Source organism: Pavona decussata, unplaced genomic scaffold, assembly GCF_977016875.1.
Source record: "Pavona decussata unplaced genomic scaffold, jaPavDecu1.1 SCAFFOLD_912, whole genome shotgun sequence".
Lineage (NCBI taxonomy): Eukaryota > Metazoa > Cnidaria > Anthozoa > Scleractinia > Agariciidae > Pavona > Pavona decussata.
The window spans coordinates 679,294-694,209 of NW_028145943.1; the positions used below are offsets into that span (position 1 = coordinate 679,294).

Below are 14,916 nucleotides of genomic sequence, written 5' to 3' on the forward strand. Positions count from 1 at the left end.
TAAAAACTAGTTATATTTTGACTATTTTTCTTTCACTTTAAATCTATATCTAATCTTTATTGAGTCGGTAAAAATCTTGATAGGGTATCACACCAACTATTAAAATAAAAAAATTATGTACATATTAAAAACTAGTTATTTAAAATGCTTTAAAAAAGATTGGATAATTTCAGTTTAAAATGGCCAATTAAAGTTGCTGTCAAAATTTCCTCGGGGAAGGAGTTCTATTCTTTCTCTGTTCTTCAAAAAAAGGAGAACTTAAAAACGTCAGTTATTTGCTTGAGGAACTCTATACATCAATGGCTGTCACGGGTTCTTCTTTCACTATTGGGTTTCAAGTAATTTTCTGCTTTGATGTCGGTTAATTCATGGGAGAGTTTGTACATAAAGGAGAGTCTAGCTGTTTTCCTTCCTGTCTCGAGAGTTTCCCCTTTTATTTTCTCAACGTTTCCGTAACTCTTCCATAGTGAATATAGTTCTTCGTGCGAAGGCGTGCTCCTTTCCTTTGGCCTTTCTCCAATTTTTGAATATCCTTCTGGTAATAGTGATCCCGTTCTGGTAAAATCTAAGAGACTATTATTTTTATCCAAACGTGAAATTTCCATAGATCAACAGGTGTAGTATCTATAGATATACATGTATATGTCTAATATATTATGTCTGTAGAAATTTCCATAGATCTACCAGTGTTATGGTAAAATCGAAGAGACACTATTATTTTTATAAAAGCGTGTCTATAGAAATTTCCATAGACCTGTCAGTCAAATGGTAAAATCATGTGGCAATGTAAAATTTGTTTTATGCAGGGCGTTTTCAGTACTTAGCTGTAATTCAAACAAACGTGTATGTCTGTATCTTCTAATTAAATTTTACCTTGTTTAATGTGCCAGTTATTTTGGTCAATGATAGATGGTGAGGTGCATAAATAAGCCGATGTACGTGACGGTGGCAAAGAAACACCTAAAAGACTGACCAAATTACTCTTACTTCAGAAAATGCGCACTTAAAAAATTACGTGTTTGATGGATTGTACGCCAATGTGTGATGTTTGTAATACGGTGTCATAATTCATGCTTGAAAAGTCAACGTCTGATCAAATCGGTGTCGATATTCTGCCGTTTTATTCGACTACCATAGACGATTAGAACGGCGGGTTGAATTATATTAGTCGAACTTTTCATGTGCAGAAATCAGGGTAAGGCAGATGAAACGTTTGACGTTTTTTAGAGTGCTAAGCCGGCTTCCCAATACAAAACCAAGAGTGTCCTCTTTGTTTTGTAATTGAAATGAAATATGTGCATACGACATAACATTACAACAAACTTGGAGAAGGATCATTCTATTTTTATAGACGGGAGAGGAACAGTGATGACATGTTTTTCGTCGCTGATGTTTCATTTGTCTTGGATACTAGGTTAACCATAATTGAAAAATTGGCTTTTAAACCTGGGACAAAAATTACAGTGAGGAGCTTCTGCTGACAAAATACCATGGAATCCGAAATTACAGCTTTGTTCCCGAGTTCTCGATATTCCCTGCCACCCTCTCTTCCATCCCCATGTTCCCACCTGTATGTACCAAGCCAAGCTTACATTTGTGTTGTCTGTCATTTGTATATCTACAGATACTATGCGAAGACGCAAATGCAGGTACATATTTTTGGCTTTGCTGTTCGTCACCCTGCAAGTTCTCCTTGTCACACGGAAGTGGAAAGTTACGAACATGAAAGCGACGTTCACCATCAATACGACAAACTCAAAAATGGCGGCAGAGTCAAACACGACAAAGGTGAATATTAGCAACAAAAAACCAAGGTTAAATGTGATCATTTTGACCCACATCAGATCAGGGTCGTCTTTTGTCGGGAACATGTTCAACTTTCATCCAGACGTGTTTTATCTTTTTGAACCACTTAATGAATTAAGGATGGTAACATACGGTGATCGAGATTTAGGCGAGTGGCCATCCTTACATGAGAAGGCGAACGAAGCATACAGGATCGACTTTTCTAACTTGCTTCAGGACATATTCACGTGCAACTTTAAAAGAAATACCACACTCAAATTAATATTTCCAGATTGGTTACTACAATCAAGAAGTGGTAAGTTAGCGTGGAAAAGCAATAAAACAATCATCTCCAACGAATCAATAACAGAAGTTTGCAAATCCCGAAAGATTACAGTCATCAAAATCATGCAGACCAGACTTCCAAGAGAAATTGGAATGCGTGAACTTCAGCGGGTATGTACCACTGAACCGACGCGGTTTGAATGTTTGATAATTCACCTTGTTAGAGATCCCCGAGCTGTGATAACGTCTGCAATTAGGAGAAAGTTCTTTTTGCCTTGGCGGCCAAAGAGAAACCTGATTACTTTAAGAAACACACCCAGGGAAGGACAAGAAATCATAAAGAATAACACGAGAATCATATGCTCCCTAGTTGAAGAAAATCTGAATTATGTAAACGAAGAGTGGTCTAACTGGTTCAAAGACCGCTACATCCTGGTTCGTTACGAAGACGTACCTGGGGATTTGTTAACGGCAGTACAGCGTATGTACAATTTTACTGGTCTGCCAATGGTCGATTATGTTAAAGGGTGGATCAGTGGGGGCAAACCGCCTGGCGGTGTAAAAAATTACGAACCTGAATTCGTCATTACTAATAAAGATGTCAAAAAAATCAATCGCTGGAGATTTGTCATCGGTACGTCCCTGGTGTCCGAGTTTGAAGAGGTCTGCTGGCCACTAATGTACATTATGGGGTATATTTCTATTAATGGCTCTGGACATCTTTTACACCATACGAAGTACAGGTTGTGGACTGAAATGATGCCTTTCTCTTTTGGAGGCCCAAGGATGGCGAAGTAATAGAGTGTATGGCTTACATCTGTCTTTCCATTCCTCCTTCCCTTCCTTCCTTTCTCCCTTTCTCCCTTCCTCCTTTTTTTTTTTTACTTCCTTCTTTGCGTACTTACATCCATCTTCCCCTTCCTTACTTTCCCCCCTTATTTCTCTTTTTCCTTTCTCCTTTCTTCATCCTAATCTTCATCCCTTTATTCCTTCCTTCCTTTCTTCCTCCCTCCCTCCTTTTCTGTTATCTTTTTCTCAGTCCTGAAACTCTTTGTTCCTTCCATGGCTGCAAATAACGGCCGTTCAACGGACAATGTCCGATCAAAATTGGATATTGGCCGGACAAACCTTCAATTTTGCCGTGGGTCTGTACTCTGCTAACGCACAGAGGACGTCAAAACGTGGTAAGAACATCAGCCACGCTACTCGCCTGCGGCTCGTAGCGTACTTCTTTGTTCTCACCACGTTTTGACGTCATCTGAGCGTTAGCAGAGTACAGACGCACGGCAAAATTGAATCTATTAATTTTGTTAATTTAACTAGTATCACATGTATATCACTATGTGTAATGAATAAGTACTATGTAACTCAAACGGTACCATATTTCTTATTTTTTCTAATTTATCTTTATTATAATTAATTGTAAGTGTAATGTCTCTAGTTATCTCTCCAGGTCGCGTAAGAATGATTTGAGTTGAAATCCAAACACTTCATATGGTTCTTGTTGAGTTCTCATCACAGGATTTTCTTGAGAGAAACTTTGCGACTTTTAAGAGACAGTTTTTCGCCACAATTATCGGTGAAGCTTTGTAAATAGCGGGCTGTTCATTACGTGATTTGTTGGTTTTTTTGGGTAAGAATATCGCATAAAATTAACTAATCGAAATGTAGAGCTAAATTGGAATCTAAGTGGCATTTTCAAACCACAAATTTGGTGGAATATTTTAAATTCAGATGTCGCAGGCAAGTTTAGAACTTCTGAAGCTCTGAAGTTTTTTGGGTATTAATATAATGTTTATCATGTCTTACCCATGAGGTGATACTTGTAGACTACAAGGGCAATGTTAGAAAATAAAATAATAATAATAATAATAATAATAATAATAATAATAATAATAATAATAATAATAATAATAATAATAATAATAATAATAATGAAATAACAAAATAATTTTAATTTTTGTTGTCTGGGCAAGCTCGAGAAAACAGAAAAGCAAGCAAACAAATGAAATAAATAAACGTTCAAGAACGCGTGACTATTTGAAAGTTGCTTTGCTGTGTGGTTGTTTCTTTGTTTCGTCTTTTCCTCCCAAAAATAGTTTTCGTCGAAACAAGAAAGTTCAGGTTTAAGTCAAAATGAATTTGAAATTTTGGGGGCTCAAGGTGGTTAAAATGGACCCTGATAGGACTAAAGAAGAAATTTACTTTTATTTAGTCGTACAAGAAACATGAATATGAAGGGATGACTAGAATTTCGACTTAATTATTAAAGTTATCTAATTTGGCTACTGAAATAAATTGTCAAAACTTTATCAACCAAATTTCAAGAACAAGTTCATAAACTTTCCTAAACGTTGCACAATGGTAAACAAATTACCCTTGGAAAGTTGTAAAAAGACTAGTTTCTGGCAACCACGAACAGCTACTTTGTTGGGTATTCACTCCATGACAACACATCGTGTACTAATTCAATAAGAATGATTGAATAGAAACATGAATTATAAACAGAAAAAATGGACTTAATTAAACTACAGCTTGTTAGATAAGCATGTTGCATTAAATAATCGTATGGATTAGGCTCGATTACCAGACGCTGTTCGGGAAATGAGCCCGCGCTCACCCCTGAAAAGGGGGAGGAAAACCTGGCGTGCGTTTCTCAAACGTTCGGACCAAAAGTCGCGAAAGTTTCGAAAGTCCCGGTCACTCACTGGACCCGATAAGTGTCTTTGGTGATAAATGTTTCTTAACAGCAGTCATTTTTCGTTAGCTTTAAATAGGACAATCACATGACTTTTGGAGGGCATATAGTTTATTTGTGGCCCGAGTAACATCATTTGCGCCCGAGGGGAGCGAGGGTGCAAAAGGTAGATCGATGCTACGAGGAACACAAATAAACTATATACCACACAAAAGTCATGTGATTATTATTATTAGCAATTATCAAAGGCCAAATCGTACAAGTTCATTTAATAAGAAAAGAAATGTTTAACAGAGATGTAGCATGAAAATATGGTATGGAAAGTTGTTGCTACAATACGATCAGCTAAACATGAGCCAAATAAAATTCCTTTCTGTTTACAATTAAAAGTCAAATATAATCTAGTTCTTAAAAGATTGGTAACAATGATTAGCAAAAAGAAAGTTTATATTCAAAACTAATAGTCTTCCCGTCCACAAGCAATGGACTCAGGCTGTCTTTGCTAATTTCATTAAATAAGTTACGGCTTTTGGTCGCTATCATCGCTCTCGATTATTCGGCGGCGTTTGCGGGTTGGTGGCGACGGTTCTTCATACTTTCCGTGATAAATACTCATTGTTCCAATATAAATATGTTGGGTGCAATTTTGGTGCGGCTGTGCCAATAAATTGTTTTTGGAGAATAGACTGTGGGTTTAAGTTTGAGCTAGGACCGGTTGACGTGCGGCGACATTTTGCATTTTGATTCTTGAACTTCTTGCTGAACAGCGAGTTGTGGCTGAAACTGTGTCACTTTAAATCTTTGAACACTCTCTTTTTCTGCACTTGTTGTATCACTGATGTAGTGGGAAAGGCTCCATTCATCATTGTGCTTTGTGATTGTACAGATTTCCCTTGCGTCCACACCGCGCTGGAACAAAGAAGTGATTTGAGTACCGCTCCGATAACTCTGCTTTGATGGAAATCCTTTCCATCATCTTGCTGATGGTATTTTTCCCAGAGGCTCATTTCTGTACCCGTGTCGGGCGCTTGCAAAGTCTATATTCTTGATGGTAGCTTTTTTGGAGTCTGAAACAGTGCCTTGTAGTCGGGATGAGCCTTGCTGAGGTAAAATTCAAACGAAGCCACTGGATCAAGTGCAGTTGAAGTTTCGTACATACGAACATCTGAGTTTGACTGCTCAGACTGCTTAGCGCCTCCTTGGTTTGTTCAGTAAGTTTTTCGGTGGCGTAACGGGCTCCAGTGTCATCAGTATCAATAGTTTTTATTTCAAATGACTGCGTTGTAAGCTCCAGCCACCCCTCTCTGCCGCGGAGAGCAAAATGAAAACACAACGAAAAACAAGTAAACTCAACTAACTTTTCCACATCTTTCCAAACGCCGTCCGGTTTCTGCCCTTCCATGAGGTATCGATTCAATTTCTGCATGTCTCCTGACTTAATAGATGATTTGTGTTTTGTTTTCGTATTGGTTTCTTTCGTAAATAGTTTGGCCTTCGCTTCAAACATTTTGTTGGCAGACATGAATTCGCTGTCTTGCAAAATGTTTATGTTTCAGCTGAGTGGAGCACTGGTTAGATTGCGGTGAATGGCAGCTCTAATTCCAGTCAATGCACTTGGAGTTAATACCTGGCTTTTCTTTGTTTTCACTTCAGCGAAGAACTTTCGCAGGATTTCACTCAAGTCCGTTGCATTTGCTGCCTTGAGATCCACTGTAATTTTTCTTTTCTCACAACATTTCTCGAACATTTTTGCTCCCCACTCCGGGCAGTTGATCTCTTGGTGTTTTTCGCTTGAGCTTTTTGCTCAATTTCATCCAGTTGCTCGTTGTCTAAGTCCGAGTTTTGACTAGAAAAAAGCTGAAAATTTGGGACTTCTTCCATTTTAAAATAAAATCCCCAAATGTCAAACGTTTACTACAGAATTACAAGGTAAGCAAGTGCAAACTGATCCACAAAAATTCGCGCAAACACTGGCATTGAAATGGTATCTTCAGGATCTCATTGGCCGAGCGAAGTTGTTTGACATCTCCGCAGCCAATCAGAATCAGGGCGGCAAACGCATTTTCAGCCTGCGCATTCGGCCCGCGTTTGGCCCGCAAAAAGGCGCGTTTTACAGAGGGCAGTTTGTCATTTGGCCGCGTGTTTTGATAATAATACTAAATTTTAAAATCTTATAATTCTATGAAAACATTGGCCAAGTGTCATGTCTGTAATCACTGTGTAATCGGCGAAAAAGCATTTAAAAATTTACTTATCGGGCCCGGTAAGTTACCGGGTATTTCGAGAAACGGGCCCCTGAAAACCTTTTGGGATGCTTTTCTGGTGTTTTTTTTTTTTCAGGTACCGAAAAGTATTTCTCAGAACACCGGAAACTGTCCCGAATTGTCTCCTGATGTTTTGGGGAACATTTTCGTGTTTCAAAGAACTTGGATGGTAAATACTATTAATTTTGACTTGTTAAAATGACCATTGTTGTTTTGTCATTGTTTCCATATATCTGTCAAACCGTCATGACTTGTCAATGTTTCCATGATACCATTGGCTACTCGTTTGAATGAACTGAAAACGTTGCACGCAAATCCCCAGAAAATAAAACAAGTGGGACCTTTTGCGGGTTTTGTCAGAACCAGTTTTAGCATCCTCGGACACCGCATTACTATGAACACAAAGTTTTGTAGTGGAGGCTTCTAAGAAATAAGTAGTATTGCAAGAAACCGGCTTATCGCATTTGCAGCTTAGCATCGCGGTCCGATGAAAGTTTTCCAGAATCAGACAAGGTGGGTATCTTTCATGTGTTTTTTAGTCGTTGTTTTTGATGTTCTTTTACGAAGTTGCTGTACAACCTGTTTGGCAAATACTTTTTCTACATTATTTGAAGATGAAATTATAACTGAATTAAGGGATACTTAAGATCTAGACGCGCTCTTCAATTAATTTATTTCTTTAAGTCATTCCGCATATCTCGTATTTCGCATAATTATGCCATTCCGCACGTCATGCCACCTGCCATTACCCAAACTAATTACGCCTTCTACCCTCACGGAATAAATCGACAGAATACAATCTGTGAAAGAAAAATCCATGTAATATTGGATTTTTTAAATTCCATTCAAGTTTGGTTGCTTTTGGGTTCGTTTCTTCGCCGATTTTCTGGTTTCGCGAGATGTTGCTCCGTGTACCTTCTTATAAGCCCTGGGCTTACACAACTTCGTATGGGGGTTTAGATGGGCTTATCAACGGAGGGACTTATATCCGAGGGGGCTTATAACCGGAATAAAAAACCATTTCGAAAGTACGACGCTACGTATGCAAGTTACTGTTGAACTGCTGAGCTTCGATTATCCGGACTCGTTGGGACTTGAGTAAATAGTCCGGATAATCGAGAGTACGGATAATCAAAAATATGAATATTAATGACACAGTAATGTGAACGAATTAATGTACAGCCTGTATGTTATGATGTATTTACAAACGAAAAAGTTGCTGTTTCAAGTGTTAATGTATTCAAAGTGCTCTGAAATGTTCAAGCATGCTTAATTATTTGTTTCAAAGAACAACAACGTGATCGCATAGCGAAGTCCATCATTTGTCCTGTGACGGGACGTTTTTCCACTCTAAGCGAACGGGAACGTTTCGAGCTATTCTGTACTTCAATGGGAAACTTCTGTGGCAATTCTTGGGGAAGAATAACTAAAAGGAGAGCTCGTTTGCGAGAAAGGACCGTCACTCCATCAGGGTACCAAAATCTAGCCGCATCTGGATGGCAGAATTAACAGCGACAACTTTACTTTTGGTTCCAACAGTAGTTTATTCTTAAAAGTCGAACTGACATGAGTTCGTCCAACAGTAAAGGTTGTAATCATGTAATCACTTAGCGCTACATACAGGGTTGTATATATATGATTTGTATATGTATCCATTGTTGACGGAATACAATAAGTGCGGATGTGAAAAGTAATTCAGTACAGAGGACGCGGCAGTACTTCGTCTACTTTGAATAACGCGTAGAAGATTGAAAAGCCAAGTTTTAATTAGCACCAAAACCTCACTATTCACGACACTTGTTAATCAGGGAGAACTTGCACTATTTAACTGTCCTAAATTAAAAGTTCTTGAGGTGTGTAAACGTAGCAAATGAGTTTTCCAAAGTGTCAGTGAACGGCTCGTGCAATAGGGACCTTAAGCAACCCTGGACGGCGAGCACGAGGACGGCAACCCATGACGAGGGGGAATGGGGCTAGAACGCCGTCCTTTGGCGCGCAAAGTTTAAACTTAAGCAATCAGAGGTCGCGTCGGTCAGGTTTCGCTTCACTATGGCCTCTTTTAGGGATGCGAGAAACTTGTTAACGGCGGCGCTGTGCGATGATTTAATTTCAGAAGACGAGTATTTACTTCTTTATGATCTGAACCGTTCCAAAAACCTTGATTTGCCGTACGACGAATTTACATTTGACTTGGATGAGATGGAGAATTCAGAGTGTGTTGCCGAGTTTTAGAGTAAATAAACATGACCTGCCTGCTTTAGATGAAGCCCTTCAGATTCCAGATGTGTTCAAGTGCCGACAGCGTTCCATCAGCGATGGTATGGAAGGCCTTTGCATGCTTCTGAGGAGACTTGCTTACCCATGTCGATACTCGGATATGATAGCGCGCTTTGGAAGACCCACACCGGTACTAAGCATGATTACCAACGAGGTGATAGATTACATTTACAACAATCACAGCCACCGAATCATGCAATGGAATCCCACTATTTTACAACCAGCGCAACTTCAAGAATACGCAAATGCAATCCACGTAAAGGGAGCGGCCCTTGATAATTGTTTTGGCTTCATAGATGGCACTGTGAGGCCAATTAGCCGACCAGGAGAACATCAGCGAATTGTATACAACAGGCATAAACGCGTGCATGGTTTGAAGTTTCAGTCTGTGGCTCTTCCAAACGGTCTGATTGCCAACATGTATGGACCCGTGGGTGAGTATCTTGTTTTAATACGATTTATAATCAAAGAAAAGCTGCATTTTCCGCAGAAACTTCCGTATCGGAGAGCTATTATATGAGCCGAGGTTTGATTTTCGACGGTAACGTACATAGAAAAATATAAATTGCCGGGAAAGTTATTAGTTTCCATTTTTTTTAGAGACAATTGTCTTATCAACTTTTGTTTTCAGAGGGCCGAAAGCATGATGCTGGGATGCTTGCAGACTCTGGGTTGCTTCATCAGTTGCAGCTACATGCTGTATCTTCCCTCGGTCAACCCATGCATGTGTATCTACGGAGATCCAGCATACCCTCTAAGAGTGGAACTTCAAGCCCCATACAGAAATGCTATCTTGACGGCTGACATGCAAGCATTCAACACCTCCATGAGTGAAGTGAGAGTTGCAGTGGAGTGGCTGTTTGGGGACATAGTGAACTATTTCAAGTTTATAGATTACAAGAAAAACCTTAAGAGCGACTTTCCACAAATATCGACCAAGTGGTGGCACAAGTCAAAAAAATCGATTTTGTTCATATTTTGCTCATAGGTAGTCCCTAGTGAGAAACAAACTGAGCTGTAGTTAGTTTTTCCAAATACCGCTTTCTTTCGCGTAATTATGCGAAAAACGATTTTGTCCCAGTTGAGCTCAAAGTCCGCTTTCGGTGGGATGGAATTTTTCTTAACTTTGGACGCGTCGCGTATCAATCCACAGACTGTTACTAACCTTCAAATGGTATTTATTGCTCTATTAGGTCTTCTTCTTTTGTTTCACCGAAAAACATTTAAAACCTAAGTTACTTTTACGTCCGAAATAGGTTTAGAAAAGCATGCTATAAATGCAAATTTTCAGCAACCACATTTTAGCACTAAAACAATGCCAATTTTTCCCACGGGCGATAACTTAGATTTCCCTATAATGACTTTCTATGGCTTCACTGTATACCTATTGATCATAATACAAAAACAAAACTCTGGGTAAATGAAAATAAATGACCCGTTAGGCTTCAGATTTATCAGCATTTTCTTGAGATTTGGCGATCGAAGCGTAAAAAAGATGGCGTGACACACTGTCACGGGTACAAATATTTTTTCCTTTTAGAAAAAAAAATGAAGCGACATTTAAAAGGAAGCATTTTTCATTCGCAGTAGAAAAATCTTTGGATCGAAAGTTCGGTAGCGTTACGGATAAATATATATTTCGGCTACGTTTCATAACTGGAAATTTCAGAGTATCCGTTCGCTCTGACGCGGAGTCCAGTTCGTTATTGTGTAATATTATTGTGTTAAAACAAATGATTGGAAAATTTATTTTCCTCTTTCTTTATTACTGCCATGAATAAATTAAACTAGAAATAGGTTAAACGCAGCAGATTTGAACTACATTAACCTGATTAAAAGTTTCGACTGTTATGTTAACCTGCATCGTTTGCGTGAAATATACCTTCGAAGTAATGTTTGTTTCACTCGTCCGTTGATCATGAGCGAGTTTTTAGATCTCTGTAAATAAAGAAAGGGAAGAGAAATAGCGTAAAGGGCCCATCTCCGTTTTTAAAAAGATTGGCTATAGAGTTTTCCAATCTTCATACATCTAAAAATGAGAGCTCGTGATTAGTGAATTGTAGATGCAAAAACTGCGTGATTTAGTTTATTAATTAAATTTGCAAAAGAATCAACGACAACAACAACAACAACCAAAAAAAAAAAAAAAACAAGACGGAATTCTGAACGTTTCTAAGGGAAAAAGAAATAACAATAAAGGCCGTAACAAATTTAATGAAACCAAGATAGTGGTCAATACTGGTGTTATTAGTAATGTTATTTTGCTGCGCTTTTTGATCCTGAAATATTCTTTGTGTGAAGATGAACGTAATTAACTAATTAGATTTTTGAACGTCCTCATTGCTTTTTTGGACGTATGAATAAATTGAATTATTATCACACCAGAGAAATAGTAAGGAACTGTAAACAAAACGGCGAGCATGGAAGTTTGCTGTTCGTTTACTTTGATAGTTTGTGGGCCATGTTCGTTTGATCGCAGACAGAACAAGGTCCAGAGAAATAGTACCTCTGCTGTCCTGTACAAAGAAAATTGACCAGCACAAGTCATGTTATGGTTTTCAAGATGTAGGGAACGAGATTCAGCTTATTCTTGCCCATTCGGCCACGTTTTCAACGCCAGGAAACATCAAGACGATGACGATTTGGGCTTATCTGTTGAGAAACATTTATCACAAAAGACACTTATCGGGCCCGGTAAGTTACTGAGACTTTCGAGAAACGGGCCCCAGGGCTTATATAAAGAGGCAGTTTACGGTATTTCTGGATAAATAGGAGAGAAGGTAGACACAGCGGGCGTGTTCCATTTACCAAAAGATTTCGGAAAATTCCGAGAATTTCGGTGGGAAATGTTTATCGGTGAAGAACGTGTTCCATTTAACACATGTTCCATCCATTTCCTTCTCCGTCCGATGTATTCCGCACAAAAAATACAAAATGGCGGCACAATTGTTGTGGTTAAACGAAATTGTAGAGTCGGTCTTTGGAAGAAGAGAGTCTCGTGAATTCAAAAATTTATGACGACATTCCTATCCTGGCGACGATTGCAACCTATATGAGACGCGATCTTCGCCAAAATCAAGGTTTTTATGAAAATATTTTGCCGCGATATAGATAAGCTTATACGATTGATGAATTTAAAAGCCACTCCAGGATGATTTGAGGGACAAGCTACAGGAAGAGCTCCTCAACGACACGCACTTGAAACAGCTGCTGTGCAAGGGTGAATGACAAAAGACCTTGTTTAATTACAGATGCAAAATTTTAGGCTTCAAGGCGGGAAATAATCGGAACACTCAAAGAACCCGAGGGTGAGATGTAATGTTTTCTTCGATAAATACTACTTACCATTGACATACATGGTACAGTTGTGATCAATTAACGTTTGAAAATCTGGAGCCAGGCCATGACACACGGAGCATTCGTATAAAGTACTACTCGAGGATAGGAAAGTCACCGAGGGAGTAGAAGAAGCCGTCATATTTCCTTACCGAAGATATACGGTCGTGAACAGCCTGGAAGTGGTCAAACCTTGTGAAACTCATAAATGGAACACGCAGTTCCATCGGAAAAGTTTCCAACGGGAAAACGGGACTGTCTTTTCACAAGTTCCATTCTTTCCGGAAATTTTTCAGTGGAGCGAACCAAACAAAGCATGTTCCATTTACAACCCAACCGGAATTTCTGAAGTATCTTGGTAAATGGAAAACGCCCAGAAATACCAAATGTATAGGAGCCGTAGCATGTCCTGATTGCTATTTCGTGACATTGACACAATGTTCTGTTTTAGTTATTTTTCGTTTCTCTCCAGAAAGAAGTCGTTTCCTCTTTATCAGGTGTGGATGAGTTAAGGGGGACAATTAACATACCGACCAAATTTGACGGCATTTAAAATGCTTTGTTGGACTTCGAATATAATGTGCTCGTTTCTGAGTATTTATTTTGCGTTCGAAAGTATGGAAGCAAACGGACATTAGTTACGAAAACTAGTCGCTTGAAATCGTCTTTATCCCTAATTTCAAATCATCATGGCAGAAGAAAACATCAAAACATAGAAATCTTTATGGTGACACTTCCGGTTCATGGTTGTTACGCAACAGTGTAGCTTGCGAGTTGTTTATTAGAAAAATATAGAAATGTTTATTAATTTGTAAACTGGATTGTTTTGTCAAAGTTCTCTTTATTCAGAGGATAAGAATACAGAAATAACCCCAGTGCGGGTTAATGAAGAATTCGATGCTAAATTCTTGTTAAAACGTGCATGAAATGATCATGAGATACTAAAAATGAACTCGTCGTCGACACACTAATATTTTGTGCTTGTATCGAGCACGAATAGATGAAGAAGATGCCCAAATCTTATGTTGGATTGTTAATTAAGGTATCAGCTTAGTTTCCCTACCTTTATGTCTCAAAATAATGCACGTTTTTGAATCTCTTTTGGCTTTCGTAGTTAGCGGTCACCGGCTATGTCACACGCCATTGTTTACAATGCGAATGACAGATTTTCTACAGGGTAGGTGATAAATTCGAAGCCCTGCGAGTCACTTAAAATAATTTACCCAAACCTTTGTTTTGATATTATGATTGATAAGTACACAGTGAAGCCATAGAAAGTCATTTTATGATAATCTTAGTTATCGCCCATGGGTAAAATTGCCGGTATTTAAGTTCGAAAATTTGGTTGTTAAAAATTTGCATTTATAGCTTGTTGTTCTAGATCAGTTTCGGGCATAAAAGTAACGTAAGTTTTGAATGTTTTTCTGTGGAACAGAAGAAGAAGACCTAGAAAAACAATAGATGTTATTTCAAGATCCGTGACAAACTGTGGATTGATACACGGCCGGCCAAAGTTAAGGAAAATTCCGTCCGGCGGGAAGCGGATTTTGGCTCAACTGAGTTGAAAATCGTTTTTCGCATGTTTACGCGTAAGGAAGCCGTATTTGAAAAAACTAACTACAGCCCGTTTTGTTTCTTACTAGGGCCTACCTATGAGCAAATATGAGCGAAATCGATTTTTTGACTTGTGCCACCAAAAGTTGATTTCGGTCGATATTTGTGGGAAGCCGCTCTTAAAATTGCTGGAAAAATGTATCTAGTTTGTGCTATACTGAGAAACGCACATACATGTCTTTACGGCAACGCTACATCTGAGTTCTTTCACCTTGATCCTCCAACACTAGTAGCTCAGTGGTAGAGCATCCGAACTAGTAATCGGAAGGTCTTACAGGTTCGACTTCTGAGCACTCGGATTTCCTTTTCCGACTGAGTTTGCCCGTCAAGCTCTGAATAATACATTATTTCTCAAAAAAGCAGAAGACAAGTATGGTGTGTAATCATCGACAGGTTATGTGAAACTATTCTTATCACAAATGCCTTTTGGTCGAATTGTTGTTCAGACCCTTTTACGATCTCAGCGACAATTTTCCCGCTCATGCTAAAACTTTATTTCGCGCGCGCCTACAATACCACCAGCTACGCGCAGGCAAGTTTAGTAGGCGCATTAATTATCCACAAAATTCTGTCGCCTCAGTTTTGCAACAGCTGACAATAGGTGTTTCCGTTGGCAAGAAAGCATACTCATCGTAAGTTAATATTTGCTAGTTGCCT

The 14,916-nt window shown here is 38.8% G+C and overlaps 1 protein-coding gene and 1 pseudogene across 2 annotated transcripts in view; both read left to right on the forward strand.

Annotated features, from left to right (window-relative positions):
- LOC146448519 (carbohydrate sulfotransferase 5-like) overlaps window positions 1-4,192 on the forward strand; it is a 45,543-nt gene extending 41,351 nt beyond the window's left edge. For both annotated transcript variants that reach the window (XM_085102544.1, XM_085102545.1), the window contains exon 2: window positions 1,625-4,192. In XM_085102544.1, the coding sequence (XP_084958670.1) occupies window positions 1,625-2,868 (1,244 nt within the window). In that variant the 3' untranslated portion in view covers window positions 2,869-4,192. The remainder of the gene's footprint in view (window positions 1-1,624) is intronic.
- A 4,889-nt stretch (window positions 4,193-9,081) lies between these two features.
- Window positions 9,082-14,503, forward strand: LOC146448520 (uncharacterized; annotated as a pseudogene).
- The last annotated feature ends 413 nt before the right edge of the window (window positions 14,504-14,916 follow it).